Source organism: Dendropsophus ebraccatus, chromosome 12 (genome assembly GCF_027789765.1).
Source record: "Dendropsophus ebraccatus isolate aDenEbr1 chromosome 12, aDenEbr1.pat, whole genome shotgun sequence".
NCBI classification, from domain to species: Eukaryota; Metazoa; Chordata; class Amphibia; order Anura; family Hylidae; genus Dendropsophus; species Dendropsophus ebraccatus.
Genome location: NC_091465.1, coordinates 87128635 through 87147577, shown reverse-complemented (window position 1 = coordinate 87147577; position 18943 = coordinate 87128635). Strand labels below are relative to the sequence as shown.

The 18943-nt window shown below is 50.2% G+C and overlaps 1 protein-coding gene across 1 annotated transcript; it reads right to left on the bottom strand.

The window, feature by feature from the left end:
* Positions 1 to 5666: 5666 nt before the first annotated feature.
* On the bottom strand, positions 5667 to 11051 carry NECAP2 (NECAP endocytosis associated 2). The gene is made up of 8 exons (XM_069948227.1): positions 10908 to 11051; positions 10732 to 10832; positions 9438 to 9542; positions 9281 to 9362; positions 8963 to 9071; positions 7204 to 7342; positions 7025 to 7112; positions 5667 to 6939 (listed from the first exon to the last, which is right to left on the bottom strand). Exons 1-8 carry the CDS (start codon positions 10997 to 10999, stop codon positions 6897 to 6899), a joined length of 759 nt encoding a protein of 252 aa, XP_069804328.1. The 5' UTR covers positions 11000 to 11051; the 3' UTR covers positions 5667 to 6896.
* Between the last annotated feature and the right edge of the window lie 7892 nt (positions 11052 to 18943).

The window sequence follows — 18943 nt, the reverse complement described above, 5'->3', positions numbered from 1 at the left end:
CGCTGCTATATCCTATGAGCTGCCCGGACGATCAGCAATCACCCGGACAGCCCCCCGCCGCCCCCTCCCGCACTCACCCGCTCGCTGCAGCCGCGTTGAATAGCGGCAGCAGCGAGCGGGGAACGAGGAGCAAACGAGCGCTGAGAGCGCTCGTTTGCTCCACTAGACGGCCCGTGGAATAGGGGCATAATGGAGGATCCCCAGGGGGCTCACCAGCAGATGGAGGGACCCCGAGGGGCTCACTAACTAATGGAGGAACCCCGGGAAGCGGGTGGTGCAGCATCTAACATAAGACCAAACTTTATTAAAGGAAGTGTCTGATGCTTACAAAAAAAAATAAAAAATACAATAGAGGTGGCATGGCAGGATGAAAAAAACCAGTGCCAGCTGGCCACACCGAACACAAGACGCTTAAAGGGGTCTTCCCATCTCTACTAATATAGTTATACTTTTAGGGAGTCCATTCACATTATTGTGTGGAAACCTTTACCTTCCCTCACGTTGTCTAGGTTACAGACCACCACTCTGCTCTGCTAGCTAGTGTATCTATAGCTATAGTAATTTACACTACCTCTCTATATACACAACAGACAGACCACTAAGTAACCAGGACAATGAGTTGTTAACAATGGGAGGGAAAGAGCAGCAGGAGACCAGGTAACTAATTGTATCTGCAAATATATCTAACAACTAGAACCAGGTGAGGTAAGAATGAAACACCCCTTTAAATGCTTACATACAAGACTTTGAAATGTCCTTTAAGGAGGGGCACTTAGTTACGGAATGAACTTTTTTTTATTGTCCATATCATGCACTCAGCATCACTAGTCATACAGTGCCATCTAGTCACAGCTGCAGCATATATTACTGTAACTGGGTCATGTGATCAACAGCCTGACTCACAAAAAACACAGTGTTTAACCCTTTGAGCGCCAAGCCCAAAATGACCCAGTGGGCAGCGCCAATTTTAATTTTTGTGTTTCGTTTTTTCCTCCTCCCCTTCTAAGAGCTCTAGCACTTTTAGTTTTCTATCTACAGGGCCATGTGGGGGTTGTTGTTTTTTTACAGGAATAGTTGTACTTTGTTATGGCGTCCTTTATTTTACCATAACATGTATGATGGAACCCCAAATATATTATTTAGGAAGATATAATTGGTGAAATTAGAAAAAAGAATGCAATATAGTAACGTTTAGGGGGGTCCCTGTGTCTACGTAATGCACTATACGGTAAAAGCGACATGATACCATTATTCTATAGGTCAGCCCGAACACATCCACATGCAGGTCACACAGATTCTCTAATGTTATATATTTTATTAAATCCTTTTTTTTTTTTTTTTTGCATTATTAATAAAATGGGCCTATTGTGACGCTTTTAACGTCCTACGGGGCTGTATGTGGTGTCATTTTTTGCGCCATGATCTCTTTTTATATGTTTTATTTATATAATGGGATAGGGGGGTGACTAACTTATTGGGGGATGGACTTTTTTTTTTTAACACATTTTAAGTCCCCCTGGGGGACTTATACCTGCAATCAATAGATTTCATACAATGATCACTGCTATGCCATAGGCATAGCATTGATCAGTGTTATAGGCGCTCTGCTCATTGAGTCTGGCAGACTGAATAAGCAGAGCGCCTATCGGACCTCACGGAGGAAGGTAAGAGACCTCCGGTGGTCCTACACAGCAATCAGAAACCCCGCAGTGTCCCGATTGGTAAGTGACAGGAGCAGCTCCTGATTGCTGTGGCCTGTCATTACGGTGAGGGCCCGGCTACTGACTGTAGCCGGCCCCCACCTTCTATGAAGCACGGTCCACTCTGGAGCACGCTTCATAGCACATCAACAACTTCGGACAAACAGGTGTGCCTCGGGTCGTCTGGTGACAGGCGGCCAGGGTGTACCCATACGTCCTAGGTCGTCTAGGGGTTTAAGGGGTACTCCGCCCCCCAAAAATTATATATATTTCAAATTAACTGGTGTCAGAAAGTTATATAGATTTGTAAATAACCTCTACATAATAATCTTAAATCTCCCAGTACTTTTCAGCTGCTGTACGTCCTGCAGGAAGTGGTGTATTCTCTCTAGTCTGACACAGTGCTCTCTGCTGCCACCTCTCTCTATGTCAGGAACTGTCCAGAGCAGCAGCAAAGCCCCATAGAAAACCTCTCCTGCTTTGGACAGTTCCTGACATGGACAGAGGTGGCAGCAGAGAGCACTGTGTCAGACTGGAAAGAATACATCACTTCCTGCAGGACATACAGCAGCTGATAACTACTGGAAGATGAGATTTTTTTAATAAGGGTAAATTACAAATCTGTATAACTTTCTGACACCAGTTAATTTGAAAGAAAAATGTCACTGGAGATTGCCTTGAATGTGTGAGAGGAAGTGTTCTGTATGCTGCTGCTGCGGTCTCTGTGGAATCAGGATATACAGTGGTACCTTGGTTTTAGAGCGTTTTGGTTTAAGATCTCACAGTTTTTCAAAATTGTGACTTGGTGTAAGAGCATTGCTTTGGTGTAAGAGCTCCCTGTACTGGGTGGGAGGGGGAGTGGGGGAGGGGCAGGGTCTGCATAGCGGAGTCTACAGCCCTGTACTCTGACCCAGGAAGTGTCCCTCACCTTCCAAATCATAGCAGATCCACTTCAGGCTGGGGCTTGCATCAGGGGACAGGACTGTAGAGGTAATCTCTCCATAGCTGTAACCCCTCTCTCCCCAGACAGAGAGCGCTGCATGTATGTGCCCACATCTGTCCTGCTCATTCCTTCATGCTCCCTGCAGTCTCTGTCCTCCCTTGTGTTTCCCATCCTCTCCAATACTCTACAGTAACTTATAATATCACAGATTCTGCTGTTTCTGAATGTTTGTTTCATCTGTTTTACATGTTATTCAGAATAATAAATCATTATTTTTGTGGTGTGGAACCAATTGTCTGCATTTCTATGATTTCTTATGGGAAATTTTTCTTTGGCATAAGAGTGGATTTGGATTACAAGCGCCATCCAGAAACGAATTATGTTCGTAATCCAAGGCACCACTGTATATGACACCTCCCCCGTGACTGTGTTCACATGCACTATTTTCTGTGACTTTTTAAAAACTACAGACAAACGGCGCCGTTATTACATCACAGTAAAGACGCTTCATTACTTTACTTTTGGAGAAACAGACAAAATGCAGTAAAAGTCTGAACCCTGCCCGAGCTATGAATATGGGTGAAATCCCTGCTCTAAAAACTGCACTCTGAATAAAAAAAACTGCATAAAAACTGCACAGTGTGAACTACCACCACTCCAATACATTCCCCTGGACGGAAACCACTACCAGCGGCTGGATGAGACCCTGCTGCCTCTCTCTACAAAGCCAAAGATTCAAAGGAAATGAAGGGAGCAGTAGGAAATCATTGCTGTAATAGAATAGCAACCAATATGGCTGAAAACCCCCATGTCTGCCACATCATATAAAACAGGTCAGCAGGATGCATAGACATGTGCACTAGGATGGCCATCCATCATGTCAGCCAGCCGTCCATGGCATGAGACGGCCATGATGCAGGTGTTAGAGATAGGCTGCCACTAAAGGAGTCTCTCAAATCCAGATAAGTCAGGCGTGCACGGGGGTGGGGAATCTGAAGGACGACGATCCGGCCAGCTGCATTCAGCTTTCCAAAAATCCTCAACCATAAAGCCTGACATACTGTAAGAGGAGCGCTGGACTCTCTCAGTAAGACCCCGGTATGAGTGCGGCGGTACAAGGGTTACAGAGAACAGAAATCTCAATGGGCACCAAACAACGAAGACGCCTGCATTTATGTGAAGAATGGTGAAAAACCAGACGCTCCAGAGTAACTAGGGAGATGGTCAGCGTACTCCACGCTTTATGCTAGTCGCTGGTATATGTCCCATGATTCATAGCTCTGCAGTGCTGCCTTACATGCAGAAAAATCTATTCATCCTGGGCAGCCTGGTTCATGAACTGAACGACTACAGCAGGTCAGCTCCCATCATACACTGACAGCCACAGCTCTTATATTGTAGCTTCACCATCATACACGGACAGCCACGGCTCTTATATTGCAGCGTCACCATCATACACAGACAGCCACGGCTCTTATATTGCAGCGTCACCATCATACACAGACAGCCCCGGCTCTTATATTGTAGCTTCACCATCATACACGGACAGCCACGGCTCTTATATTGCAGCGTCACCATCATACACAGACAGCCACGGCTCTTATATTGTAGTGTCACCATCATACACGGACAGCCCCGGCTCTTATATTGTAGCGTCACCATCATACACGGACAGCCACGGCTCTTATATTGCAGCGTCACCATCATACACGGACAGCCACAGCTCTTATATTGCAGCGTCACCATCATACACGGACAGCCACAGCTCTTATATTGTAGTGTCACCATCATACACGGACAGCCACGGCTCTTATATTGCAGCGTCACCATCATACACAGACAGCCCCGGCTCTTATATTGTAATGTCACCATCATACACGGACAGCCACGGCTCTTATATTGCAGCGTCACCATCATACACGGACAGCCACAGCTCTTATATTGTAGCTTCACCATCATACACGGACAGCCACGGCTCTTATATTGCAGTGTCACCATCATACACGGACAGCCACGGCTCTTATATTGTAGCGTCACCATCATACACGGACAGCCACGGCTCTTATATTGCAGCGTCACCATCATACACGGACAGCCACGGCTCTTATATTGCAGCGTCACCATCATACACGGACAGCCACGGCTCTTATATTGTAGCTTCACCATCATACACGGACAGCCACGGCTCTTATATTGCAGCGTCACCATCATACACGGACAGCCACGGCTCTTATATTGCAGCGTCACCATCATACACAGACAGCCCCGGCTCTTATATTGTAGTGTCACCATCATACATGGACAGCCACGGCTCTTATATTGCAGCGTCACCATCATACACGGACAGCCACGGCTCTTATATTGTAGTGTCACCATCATACACGGACAGCCACGGCTCTTATATTGTAGTGTCACCATCATACACGGACAGCCACGGCTCTTATATTGTAGCTTCACCATCATACACGGACAGCCACGGCTCTTATATTGTAGTGTCACCATCATACACCGACAGCCACGGCTCTTATATTGTAGTGTCACCATCATACACTGACAGCCACGGCTCTTATATTGTAGCTTCACCATCATACACCGACAGCCAAGGCTCTTATATTGTTGTGTCACCATCATACACTGACAGCCACTGCTCTTATATTATAGCTTCACCATCATACACGGACAGCCACGGCTTATATTGCAGTGTCACCATCATACACGGACAGCCACGGCTCTTATATTGTAGTGTCACCATCATACACGGACAGCCACGGCTCTTATATTGCAGCGTCACCATCATACACGGACAGCCACGGCTCTTATATTGTAGCGTCACCATCATACACGGACAGCCACGGCTCTTATATTGTAGTGTCACCATCATACACTGACAGCCACGGCTCTTATATTGTAGTGTCACTATTACGCCCGGGGCATGATGGGAGCTGCAGTTTGGCATCCACTGGGTTAATCGAACAGGAATGAAGGATGGCAACGCTTCTTTTAGTTACTGAAATAAAACTTTATTCCACTTCATAAAATCTTGATAAAATTTCACAAATATTAAAGACAAAAAAAAAAAAAAAAAAAAAAAAAAAAAAACAGTAAAACCAGAAAATCCCCGATTATTAGAAAAGCCGAGAACATTGATGACTGTAGAGAAGCAAAGGAAGCTGCGGGGTTAATGGTCCATGTACAAGATGGGAATGTTACGTACAGCAGAGGGGAGGACCCCACACCTGCTGCACGGCCTTGTGGGAGATGTGTGCAGCAATTACATCCCACCCAGCAGGGGGCAGCGCTGGGAGTATAAGACACCATATGACAGCAGAATTCTGAGTGCAGCTCTGGAGGTGATAACGTAATTTCCCAGACAGGAGCACAGAAAAGCCTGAGACTTTCATCCTCCTGTCTGGGAATATCACTACGAGGCAATGCTCCCCCCCGCTATGCACACAGCGCTATATAAAGCAGCGTAGAAGATCACCTAAAATCTTTGGATATTTTCATTGCACCAGAATCTCTGAGTGATAGTATATACAAGTGTAATGGAGTGTATGGTGGGGGGAGGGGTCTACATTCAGGTATGGTCAGAAAGGCAGGGGGGGGGGGCATGAGGCACTTAGGTGAAAGGGTGCAACTGAGTAGATCTGTCCATCCGTCAGGATCCTAATAAAGAGATTACCAATATGGCCGCCATTACCAGGGAGGAGCCATGATGTAGGATCTGGGGGGGCTGAAGTATAATGTCAGGAGGAGCAATTCTTGGTGTCGCCCTCCAGTCAGGACTCCCCTGTCTCCTCACTGGCCGCCCGGCCGCCCCTCTGGGATGGACTCATCTGAATATAAAGTGTTTTGCGTTGTAATGTATCCAGAGCTGCGCCATTTCTTCGTAAACAGTCTTCAGGGTTCATCAGGTGATCCAGAAGACGGGAAGGCAGGGGAGCTCCCAGTTATAAGAGAGGGGCAAGCCCCCCGCTGTGGACACATTCATCCAGTAAAGTCCACGTGATCTGATCCCAGCAGCAGGAAACCCCAATATCCGAGCAGAGAAGACGCAGCACTTGTGGGGGACCCCAACTCAAGGAGTGAACAGAAAACTTCCCCCCTTTATCAGACGTCATCACAAGGTCCAGAGACGCATCATCAGGAGCTGCGGGGCCCCCAAATGTTTTGTCCAGAAAATCCAGGATTCTCTACTGCTGCTCTCATCCATCAGATAAAGACCCCTGTGCTCAGAGGTCAGAGATCACCCATCAGAACTGCACCCACCCGGAGCTCGGCTGAGCCGACACTGAGCTGTGAGGAGAAGATTAGAGAGCGGCCCGTTATATAAGGGAGAGGGAATAAGTACAGCGCCCCCTAGACTGTGACCCCAACTCACCCAGAGGCCTTTGTGAAATCTCCCCAGGCGTCTGTAGAAGCTGCTGGTTCTCCGGTGGAAGAAAAACTCCCAATATCCAAGAGTAAGCCTGTACCGGGAGAGGCGAGAGTGAGCAAACACTCAGCATGATCCCACATACATGATAGCCAGGAAGGCAGACACCACAATGATGGGAGTACCTGAGGCGGCGGCGGACGGCTGCGGGGGGCCCTGGTGAGGGGTCGGTCTGCTTCCAGGGGGTGGGGGCAGCAGGCTGGGCCCAGAGCTCAGAGGACGTGGTTTTGCAGCTGCAGGAGCACCATCTTTTTTCTTCATATTCTGAAATAAGAAGAGACAAGCGTCAGAGCAGGCACCAAGAAGGAGATGACCAACTGTGTCCCAATACTAGAGAGCCTGTGGAGTCTCATAACACAGGACTAGCCAGATATCCCTCCGGGAAAGACCCAGCCAAGGGGGGGCTCCTGTAAAGAAACCACCATATTAAGTGGCCTATAAGTCAATGTAATGACAAGGGAAGAACCAAGGCCAGGTATCCATCCACAGACAGCTGTTTTGGGATGTCGCCCCTCATCAGTGTGGAGCAGGATTCTGGCTAGGATGAAGCAATGCCATAAGGAAAACAGATCGCTGATCTCAGGAAGGAATATCTGGCTAGTCCTTGTTTCGAGACTCTTAAATGAGGTTCCACAGGCTCTTATTTTGCATATTCATGTTTCCCAGGGAGCAATGGACCTAGGATATCACTGCATTGAGCGCTTTACGCAGCAGCCAGCACTGTTATCTTTGGCTGGTCTCCCTGGGATCAGTGATCTGTTTCCATTATTACCACCATATAGCCCCCAGCTCCTGCTCCCACCATACACTTGGATATACAGGTTTGCTGCACACCTTGGGATTATTCCAGAAAAGTCATTAATTACCCATGGGGACCTCACAGCTGGGGAACCCACCAATACCTATAATGGGGGCCACACAGCTGGGGACCCCACCAATACCTATAATGGGGGCCTCACAGCTGGGGACCTCACCAATGCCTATAATGGGGACCTCACAGCTGGGGACCTCACCAATACCTATAATGGGGGCCACACAGCTGGGGACCCCACCAATACCTATAATGGGGGCCACACAGCTGGGGACCCCACCAATACCTATAATGGGGGCCACACAGCTGGGGACCCCACCAATACCTATAATGGGGGCCTCACAGCTGGGGACCTCACTAATGCCTATAATGGGGACCTCACAGCTGGGGACCTCACCAATGCCTATAATGGGGGCCTCACAGCTGGGAACCCCACCAATACCTATAATGGGGGCCTCACAGCTGGGAACCCCACCAATACCTATAATGGGGGCCTCACAGCTGGGAACCCCACCAATAGCTATAATGGGGACCTCACAGCTGGGGACCCCACCAATACCTATAATGGGGGCCTCACAGCTGGGAACCCCACCAATACCTATAATGGGGGCCTCACAGCTGGGAACCCCACCAATGCCTATAATGGGGGCCTCACAGCTGGGGACCCCACCAATACCTATAATGGGGGCCTCACAGCTGGGAACCCCACCAATAGCTATAATGGGGGCCTCACAGCTGGGAACCCCACCAATAGCTATAATGGGGGCCTCACAGCTGGGAACCCCACCAATACCTATAATGGGGGCCTCACAGCTGGGAACCCCACCAATACCTATAATGGGGGCCTCACAGCTGGGAACCCCACCAATAGCTATAATGGGGGCCTCACAGCTGGGAACCCCACCAATAGCTATAATGGGGGCCTCACAGCTGGGAACCCCACCAATACCTATAATGGGGGCCCTGAGCAGGCATGTACCGCACTACTCATCGTCTATGAGAATGGGTGATAAGTTACTCCACTTTTCTAAGGTTATTACACAGATGCTAGGTCAGGGCTCTTTAAAACATACGGCTATGTTGATCTTGATCGTCTGTCCCTCCTTGAAGCCCAAGTCCAGCTTCGGTCCTGAATCCGGGTTCTGAGCTTGTTTTGCAAACTCTGACTGCTGCTTCACCCACCTGGAGATGTAAGAGACAGAAAAGGTCAGGAGGAGGAGCGAGAGAGCAAGAGGTCAGGAGAGACAGACAGACACACAGACAGAGATCAGGAGGAAGGTCATGTTATTACAGTAACCTGCAGTGGTGCTGTATACCATTGCTGGACTGTCCCATTACCCTGCAGGGGTGCTGTATACCATTGCTGGACTGTCACTCCTCTCTACACTTACTTGAAGTGATCCTGTAGAGCCACATTAAAGTCAAACGCATCCCCACGGTCAGCGAAGCCCACACCAATGAACGCCCGCCGCCCTGATGAGGGAGAGAGAAGTCACTCTGGAGGAAGAGAATCACGTAACAGAACAACCACCCCCAGCGGACACTTACCATTCCCATCCTCAATGCAGATCACAAAGTAACGACTGGAATCAACAACGCTCTCCACAGCGATTCCCGGAAACTGTTCCACCGGGGCCTGAGCGAAGAGCTCCCCTGTAAGATTGAGGGCGGGGGTGAGAGACAGGGGGTGGCAGGAGGAGGAGTGCACGGCCGGTCGCCGGGGATAGGGAGGAGGGCACGGCCGGTCGCCGGGGATAGGGAGGAGGGCACGGCCGGTCGCCGGGGATAGGGAGGAGGGCACGGCCGGTCGCCGGGGATAGGGAGGTGGGCACGGCCGGTCGCCGGGGATAGGGAGGAGGGCACGGCCGGTCGCCGGGGATAGGGAGGAGGGCACGGCCGGTCGCCGGGGATAGGGAGGAGGGCACGGCCGGTCGCCAGGGATAGGGAGGAGGGCACGGCCATTCACCGGGGGAGGGAGGAGGGCACGGCCGGTCGCCGGGGATAGGGAGGAGTGCACGGCCGGTCGCCGGGGATAGGGAGGAGTGCGCGGCCGGTCGCCGGGGATAGGGAGGAGTGCGCGGCCGGTCGCCGGGGATAGGGAGGAGTGCGCGGCCGGTCGCCGGGGATAGGGAGGAGTGCGCGGCCGGTCGCCGGGGATAGGGAGGAGTGCGCGGCCGGTCGCCGGGGATAGGGAGGAGTGCGCGGCCGGTCGCCGGGGATAGGGAGGAGTGCGCGGCCGGTCGCCGGGGATAGGGAGGAGTGCGCAGCCGGTCGCCGGGGATAGGGAGGAGTGCACGGCCATTCACCGGGGATAGGGAGGAGTGCACGGCCGGTCGCCGGGGATAGGGAGGAGTGCACGGCCATTCACCGGGGATAGGGAGGAGTGCACGGCCGGTCGCCGGGGATAGGGAGGAGTGCACGGCCGGTCGCCGGGGATAGGGAGGAGTGCACGGCCATTCACCGGGGATAGGGAGGAGTGCACGGCCGGTCGCCGGGGATAGGGAGGAGTGCGCGGCCGGTCGCCGGGGATAGGGAGGAGTGCACGGCCGGTCGCCGGGGATAGGGAGGAGTGCACGGCCGGTCGCCGGGGATAGGGAGGAGTGCACGGCCGGTCGCCGGGGATAGGGAGGAGTGCACGGCCGGTCGCCGGGGATAGGGAGGAGTGCACGGCCATTCACCGGGGGAGGGAGGAGGCACCGGTGACCCGGAGATTGGGATATCTACCATCTCTACCAGTATCAGGGCTCATATAATGTATCATTCCGGGGGGGGGGGGGGGGGATATTATTATTAGACCCCTTCAGGTGCGTTTTTCCTGCGGCTTCCGCGTCCGGCTCCTTACCTGAGGTCCTGTCCTCCAGCTTGATATACGCCATGTTCCCCCGGGCCGTGATACGGAGGCGGCCGCTCCAGGCAGGTTGGTCCAGCTGCCATTCCGCCGCCCTGTAGAGAGGAGAAAGCAGTTACCCGAGTCCCGGAACCCCCGGCCTCCCCCGCCATCACTGCCGCCTCTCTTACCTGTATCCCCGGTTGGAAGATCGGGGTGGGATCCGGTAAACGTGAACTTCCGGCTTCACACAGAGCACCGACTCGTAATCACTGTCGGCCATCTTACTACACCCCGGACTTCCGCCTCTCACTCTATGGTGAGTGGAGAGCACAGAGCGCCCTTCATAGAGACCTCATACCAGACGCTGGAGATTGCCCCTTGCGGGCACTGTAGGTACTGTAAGCACGTGACATCGCCAGAGCTTACCCTCCATAACATCACGTGACCAGCCTCTTGTGTGGGCGGAGCTGTGGTCAATCCTCTGTGTTCCCGGGCTTTCCTGTCAGCACAGAGGAGCCGGGCAGCTAGAGGAGTAGCTGCCCCTTTGGGGTCTCGGTGCAGTGGGCTACGACCCCCGGGAGGTGAGCGCACAGTGGGACTCAGGACCTGCTCCTCTCCAGTCCTGGGGACCAGCCGCTCATCTACTGAAAGGGAAGGGCCGAGACTGCTGTAGCTTATAACTAGCGGGGAGCGAATTTACCGTAATAACAAAGCCAGTCGCTTGTAATTGGCTCCTCAGCCGGCTCCCTATCCCTGCAGAACATTGCATAACAGTCAGCGCCCCTATCCCTGCAGAACATTGCATAACAGTCAGCGCCCCTATCCCTGCAGAACATTGCATAACAGTCAGCGCCCCTATCCCTGCAGAACATTGCATAATGATGCGTTTACACAGACAGATTTATCTGACAGATCTTTGAAGCCAAAAGCAGGAACAGACTATAAACAGGGAACAGGTCATAAAGGAAAGACTGAGATTTCTCCTTTTTCAAATTCATTCCTAGCTTTGGCTTCAAAAATCTGTCAGATAAATCTGTCTGTGTAAACGCACCATAACAGTCAGCGCCCCTATCCCTGCAGAACATTGCATAAATAAGCGCCCCTATCCCTGCAGAACATTGCATAAGTCAGCGCCCCTATCCCTGCAGAACATTGCATTGCAATGCCCGGGCCCCTAGGGGCCACTCCGCTGAGAGGATGTTGTTGCGGGCAGGAACCGGGCAGCTGCTAGCTAGAGGGTTGTCACGGTTTTGGCACGAGGGATCACAGCTGGAAACCGGGCTCCTGACCATGCGGGAATACTGGGCATGCGATTCCTCGTTGTCCTTAGTCAGGGCACCAATGAACACACCAATGCCAAGGTTCAGAAACATCGGTAGTTGTGTATTTATTGTAACGGTGGTAACTAGTAGCAACTGTCTCTCCAGATGCAACCGGGAATAAGGCAGACTTGGATAAGGCAGAGTAATGGGTGATGCTGCAATAGGCTGTGAGAGTAGCGTGCTGAATGATGGGAGTAGTAGTGATACTGAGGATAAGATGCTGGGTGGAATGGAACTGAGATGAATACTTGCTGCTGATGATTAGAGAAGATGATGAGAGGAATGACTGAAGAACGGAACCCAGATCTGGAGAATAGATGAGAATCTTGAGAATAGAACACAGCCAGGAACACTTCTGGTAATGCTGCAGCAGATACCGCAGGGCTGCGGCCTTGTGACACAGGAGCAGCAGCAACACACAACCTATCCCCCTGAAGGTGGGAGACAAGACTGAGGCAGAGAGGAAGTCACATGGTATTCCCCAGCCAAAGCTCGATGGCCATTGGAGTTACCATGGAAGCAGGGGCAGTCATGTGACATCCAGCCATTGCATCATCACACCATTAGGCATATACAGTGAAATATACATGAGAAGTACCATACTTGAACACTGGGGGGGGGGGGGGCGACATAATACCATTAGGCACTGATAACTGAATATGCATACAAGAAATTAATAGAATAGCAGACCTGAATACTGAGAGGGGTGACACAATACACACAGTTTGTAGTGGACCATAGCTTTCCAGAACAGAACTGGCTACAATAAAGGTGCAGAGACAAAGTGACAAATAAATACTGTTCTGGGACACTGCAGCATAACAGTCACAGCGCCCCTATCCCTGCAGAACATAGCATAACAGTCACAGCGCCCCTATCCCAGCAGAACATTGCATAACAGTCACAGCGCCCCTATCCCAGCAGAACATTGCATCACAGTCAGTGCCCCTATCCCTGCAGAACATTGCATAACAGTCAGCGCCCCTATCCCTGCAGAACATTGCATAACAGTCAGCACCCCTATCCCTGCAGAACATTGCATAACAGCGCCTTTATCCCTGCAGAACAGTGCATAACAGTCAGCGACCCTATCCCTGCAGAACATTGCATCACAGTCAGTGCCCCTATCCCTGCAGAACATTGCATAACAGTCAGCGCCCCTATCCCTGCAGAACATTGCATAACAGTCAGCACCCCTATCCCTGCAGAACATTGCATAACAGCGCCTTTATCCCTGCAGAACAGTGCATAACAGTCAGCGACCCTATCCCTGCAGAACATTGCATAACAGTCAGTGACCCTATCCCTGCAGAACATTGCATAACAGTTAGCGCCCCTATACCTGCAGAACATGGCATAACAGTCACAGCACCCCTATCCTTGCAGAACATTGCATAACAATCCGTGTTCCCCCCACCCCGGAAGTGTGGTGCGGTATACTTACGTATTGGCGGTCGACCCCGGCTGCCATCTTGGGTCGATGACGTCATCTTCAGGAGGCTGGCTGGACTGCTCCAGCCGTCCCTCAGGCCAGCCCCCCTCTGCCACGTCATCAGCTGCTCGGCCACGATTGGCTGAGCATAGGGGGACGGCTGGAGCAGTCCGTCCGGCCTCCCGAAAATGATGTTGTCGAACCAAGATGGCGGCTAGGGTTGACAGCGAATACGTAAGTATACCGCACCACACTTCTGGGGTGGAGGAGAAGGGGCCCATTCACATAAATAACACACATTACACAGTTGTATAACTTTGTGATGTGTGTTATTTAGTAAATAAATATTAAACGCCGCACTACCCCTTTAAGAGTCTCTGAACTAGCCAAATATCCCTCCAGGAAGCACTCCAAATCCTACTCTGGATGGTCCCCAGTAATAAGAGGTGTACCCCAAGGGTCAGTACTGGGCCCCCTTCTGTTTAACTTGTTTATTATTGATATTGAGGACGGCGCTAACAGCAATGTTTCTATCTTTACAGATGACACCAAGCTTTGTAGTCCAGTCTATGGAAGATGTGCAGATGTTACAGGCTTTGTAGTCCAGTCTATGGAAGATGTGCAGATGTTATAAGCTTTGTAGTACAGTCTATAAAAGATGTGCAGATGTTATAAGCTTTGTAGTGCAGTCTGTGGAAGATGTGCAGATGTTACAGGCTTTGTAGTACAGTCTGTGGAAGATGTGCAGATGTTACAGGCTTTGTAGTCCAGTCTATGGAAGATGTGCAGATGTTATAAGCTTTGTAGTCCAGTCTATGGAAGATGTGCAGATGTTATAAGCTTTGTAGTACAGTCTATGGAAGATGTGCAGATGTTACAGGCTTTGTAGTGCAGTCTGTGGAAGATGTGCAGATGTTACAGGCTTTGTAGTGCAGTCTATGGAAGATGTGCAGATGTTACAGGCTTTGTAGTACTGGTACTGGTAGTATACATCAGTACAGTGCTTGGCCACCTCCAGTAGTCCCACAGACTGGTAGTATACATCAGTACAGTCCTTGGCTACCTCCAGTAGTCCCACAGACTGGTAGTATACATCAGTACAGTGCTTGGCCACCTCCAGTAGTCCCACAGACTGGTAGTATACATCAGTACAGTCCTTGGCTACCTCCAGTAGTCCCACAGACTGGTAGTATACATCAGTACAGTGCTTGGCCACCTCTAGTAGTCCCACAGACTGGTAGTATACATCAGTACAGTGCTTGGCCACCTCCAGTAGTCCCACAGACTGGTAGTATACATCAGTACAGTCCTTGGCCACCTCCAGTAGTCCCACAGACTGGTAGTATACATCAGTACAGTGCTTGGCCACCTCTAGTAGTCCCACAGACTGGTAGTATACATCAGTACAGTGCTTGGCCACCTCCAGTAGTCCCACAGACTGGTAGTATACATCAGTACAGTCCTTGGCTACCTCCAGTAGTCCCACAGACTGGTAGTATACATCAGTACAGTGCTTGGCCACCTCTAGTAGTCCCACAGACTGGTAGTATACATCAGTACAGTGCTTGGCCACCTCCAGTAGTCCCACAGACTGGTAGTATACATCAGTACAGTCCTTGGCCACCTCCAGTAGTCCCACAGACTGGTAGTATACATCAGTACAGTGCTTGGCCACCTCTAGTAGTCCCACAGACTGGTAGTATACATCAGTACAGTGCTTGGCCACCTCCAGTAGTCCCACAGACTGGTAGTATACATCAGAAAAGCGCTTGGCTACCTCTAGTAGTCCCACAGACTGTTAGTATACATCAGTACAGTGCTTGGCTACCTCCAGTAGTCCCACAGACTGGTGGTATACATCAGTACAGTGCTTGGCCACCTCCAGTAGTCCCACAGACTGGTAGTATACAACAGTACAGTGCTTGGCTACCTCCAATAGTGCCTGGAGGGCTTCTGTTTGATTCACCTGCCCCAGGCTTTTCATCGTGTTATGAAGGCACTGAGTTACTGAAGCCCAGTTCCCATCAATTTCAGCAGCGGCACGGTGCCACCATTACACATTGAATGGCTGGGAGGCTGTTGACTAATATGGGTTTCTTGGGTAGAAGCAGAAAGGGTGAGAGATTTTGATGTACCTATTTAAATGGATCCTTCCATCCTGGTAATGCCAGGCTGCTCCTGGTTGGTTGTGTATTTAGTTGGTTATGGAAAATAAGGGCCCTTTCCAGACTGCTACCACCCAGTCCTGTATGTCATTTGTCTGGGCTTGACAGTACTCGGCGCTTTCCAGTAATCTAGATCTATACTGTGCTGCATGGTACCTTATTAGCACAATCGTGCTGATTGGTTCCCATTAATTCCCATTTCAGCTACAAGTATGTGAATTTAAAGTGGTATTTAGGTGATAACTACATTGGTGGTGGTGGTAAAATCACAGGGCCCGGCCAACAATTGTTAAAACGAGCAAATGTTGCCCATTTAAGTGGATGAGCATGCACACTGCCAATTCATTCACAGTCTACAGGATAGAATGCAGCCCTTAGATACCTCTAATAGTCCCACAGACTGGTAGTATACAACAGTACAGTGTTTGGCCACCTCCAGTAGTCCCACAGACTGGTAGTATACAACAGTACAGTGCTTGGCCACCTCCAGTAGTCCCACAGACTGGTAGTATACAACAGTACAGTGCTTGGCCACCTCCAGTAGTCCCACAGACTGGTAGTATACAACAGTACAGTGCTTGGCCACCTCCAGTAGTCCCACAGACTGGTAGTATACAACAGTACAGTGCTTGGCCACCTCCAGTAGTCCCACAGACTGGTAGTATACATCAGTACAGTGCTTGGCCACCTCCAGTAGTCCCACAGACTGGTAGTATACATCAGTACAGTGCTTGGCCACCTCCAGTAGTCCCACAGACTAGTGGTATAAATCAGTACAGTGCTTGGCCACCTCCAGTAGTCCCACAGACTGGTAGTATACATCAGTACAGTGCTTGGCCACCTCCAGTAGTCCCACAGACTGGTAGTATACATCAGTACAGTGCTTGGCCACCTCCAGTAGTCCCACAGACTGGTAGTATACAACAGTACAGTGCTTGGCTACCTCCAGTAGTCCCACAGACTGGTGGTATACATCAGTACAGTGCTTGGCCACCTCCAGTAGTCCCACAGACTGTTAGTATACATCAGTACAGTGCTTGGCTACCTCCAATAGTGCCTGGAGGGCTGCTGTTTGATTCACCTGCCCCAGGCTTTTCACCGTGTTATGAAGGCACTGAGTTACTGAAGCCCAGTTCCCATCAACTTCAGCAGCGGCACGGTGCCACCATTACACATTGAATGGCTGGGAGGCTGTTGACTAATATGGGTTTCTTGGGTAGAAGCAGAAAGGGTGAGAGATTTTTGATGTACCTATGTAAATGGATTAGGGATGGTACGAACCGAGTTCGGTTCGGGTTCGTACGAACCCGAACTCTCGGCAATGACTTCCGCTGTCTGCCCTCTCCGTGGAGAGGGTGGATACAGCGGGAGGACCGCCTGGAAAACTGGGATACAGCCATAGGCTGTAACCCAGTTTTCCAGGCAGTCCTCCCGCTGTATCCACCCGCTGCACGGAGCAGCGGTAATCTGATGCCGAGCGTTCGGGTTCATACAACCCGAACCAAACTCAGTTCGGACTATCCCTAAAATGGATCCTTCCATCCTGGTAATGCCAGGCTGCTCCTGGTTGGTTGTGTATTTAGCTGGTTATGGAAAATAAGGTCCCTTTCCAGAATGCTACCACCCAGTCCTGTATGTCATTTGTCGGTGCTTGACAGTACTCGGCTCTTTCCAGTAATCTTGGTGCAGAAGTTTATGCTGGTAAATTAAAGGGTTTTTCTAGAAAGCTAATCATTTTTACAGGGGAAGAGGGAAGGGAGGAAAGCAGGGAAGGAGGAGGGGTGGGGTAGAGGACCTCTATTGTAAACATTTTTAAATTGCTATAATACAGATAAGTGTAAAGACATACACAAAAACATTAGGACGAGACAGAAAAGAACCCTCCAAGGGGAAGATGAAATGCTCCTATTACTATAGGGTAGAGCTGTGCGATTAATCAAATTAATTTGATTACTTTGCCCAGAATTTTAGAATAGATTGGATTTTTAATATTGTAAATTCGATTAAAAAAAAAAAACTTGCTATACTTACTGGATCCAGGTCCAGTCTCCTGGAGGCAGCTATACTTACTGGATCCAGGTCCAGTCTCCTGGAGGCAGCTATACTTACTGGATCCAGGTCCAGTCTCCTGGAGGCAGCTATACTTACTGGATCCAGGTCCAGTCTCCTGGAGGCAGCTATACAACAGCTATACTTATTGTATCCAGGTCCAGTCTCCTGAAGGCAGCTATACTTACTGGATCCAGGTCCAGTCTCCTGAAGGCAGCTATATAACCACTATACTTACTATATCCAGGTCCAGTCTCCTGAAGGCAGCTATATAACAGCTATACTTACTGTATCCAGGTCCAGTCTCCTGAAGGCAGCTATATAATAGCTATACTTACTGTATCCAGGTCCAGTCTCCTGAAGGCAGCTATATAACGGCTATACTTACTGTATCCAGGTCCAGTCTCCTGAAGGCAGCTATACTTACTGTATCCGGGTCCAGTCTCCTGAAGGCAGCTATATAACAGCTATACTTACTGTATCCAGGTCCAATCTCCTGAAGGCAGCTATATAACAGCTATACTTACTGTATCCAGGTCCAGTCTCCTGAAGGCAGCTATATAACAGCTATACTTACTGTATCCAGGTCCAGTCTCCTGAAGGCTGCTATATAACAGCTATACTTCCTGTATCCAGGTCCAGTCTCCTGAAGGCGGCTATATAACAGCTATACTTACTGTATCAAGGTCCAGTCTCCTGAAGGCAGCTATATAACAGCTATACTTACTGTATCCAGGTCCAGTCTCCTGAAGGCAGCTATATAACAGCTATATTTACTGTATCCAGGTCCAGTCTCCTGAAGGCAGCTATATAACAGCTGTACTTACTGTATCCAGGTCCAGTCTCCTGGAGGCTGCTATATAACAGCTATACTTACTGTATCCAGGTCCAGTCTCCTGAAGGCAGCTATACTTACTGTATCCAGGTCCAGTCTCCTGAGGGCAGCTATATAACAGCTATACTTACTGTATCCAGGTCCAGTCTCCTGGAGGCAGCTATATAACAGCTGTACTTACTGTATCCAGGTCCAGTCTCCTGGAGGCAGCTATATAACAGCTATACTTACTGTATCCAGGTCCAGTCTCCTGAGGGCAGCTATATAACAGCTATACTTACTGTATCCAGGTCCAGTCTCCTGAGGGCAGCTATATAACAGCTATACTTACTGTATCCAGGTCCAGTCTCCTGGAGGCAGCTATATAACAGCTGTACTTACTGTATCCAGGTCCAGTCTCCTGGAGGCAGCTATATAACAG

Coding starts and splice junctions, on each gene's coding strand:
- NECAP2 (XM_069948227.1), bottom strand. CDS start 10,999: ATGGCCGACAGTGATTACGAGTCGGTGCTCTGTGTGAAGCCGGAAGTT. Junction 9,543..10,731: donor GCTGGAGGACAGGACCTCAG/GTAAGGAGCCGG, acceptor TCAATCTTACAG/GGGAGCTCTTCGCTCAGGCC. Junction 9,363..9,437: donor CTGCATTGAGGATGGGAATG/GTAAGTGTCCGC, acceptor CTCCCTCATCAG/GGCGGCGGGCGTTCATTGGT.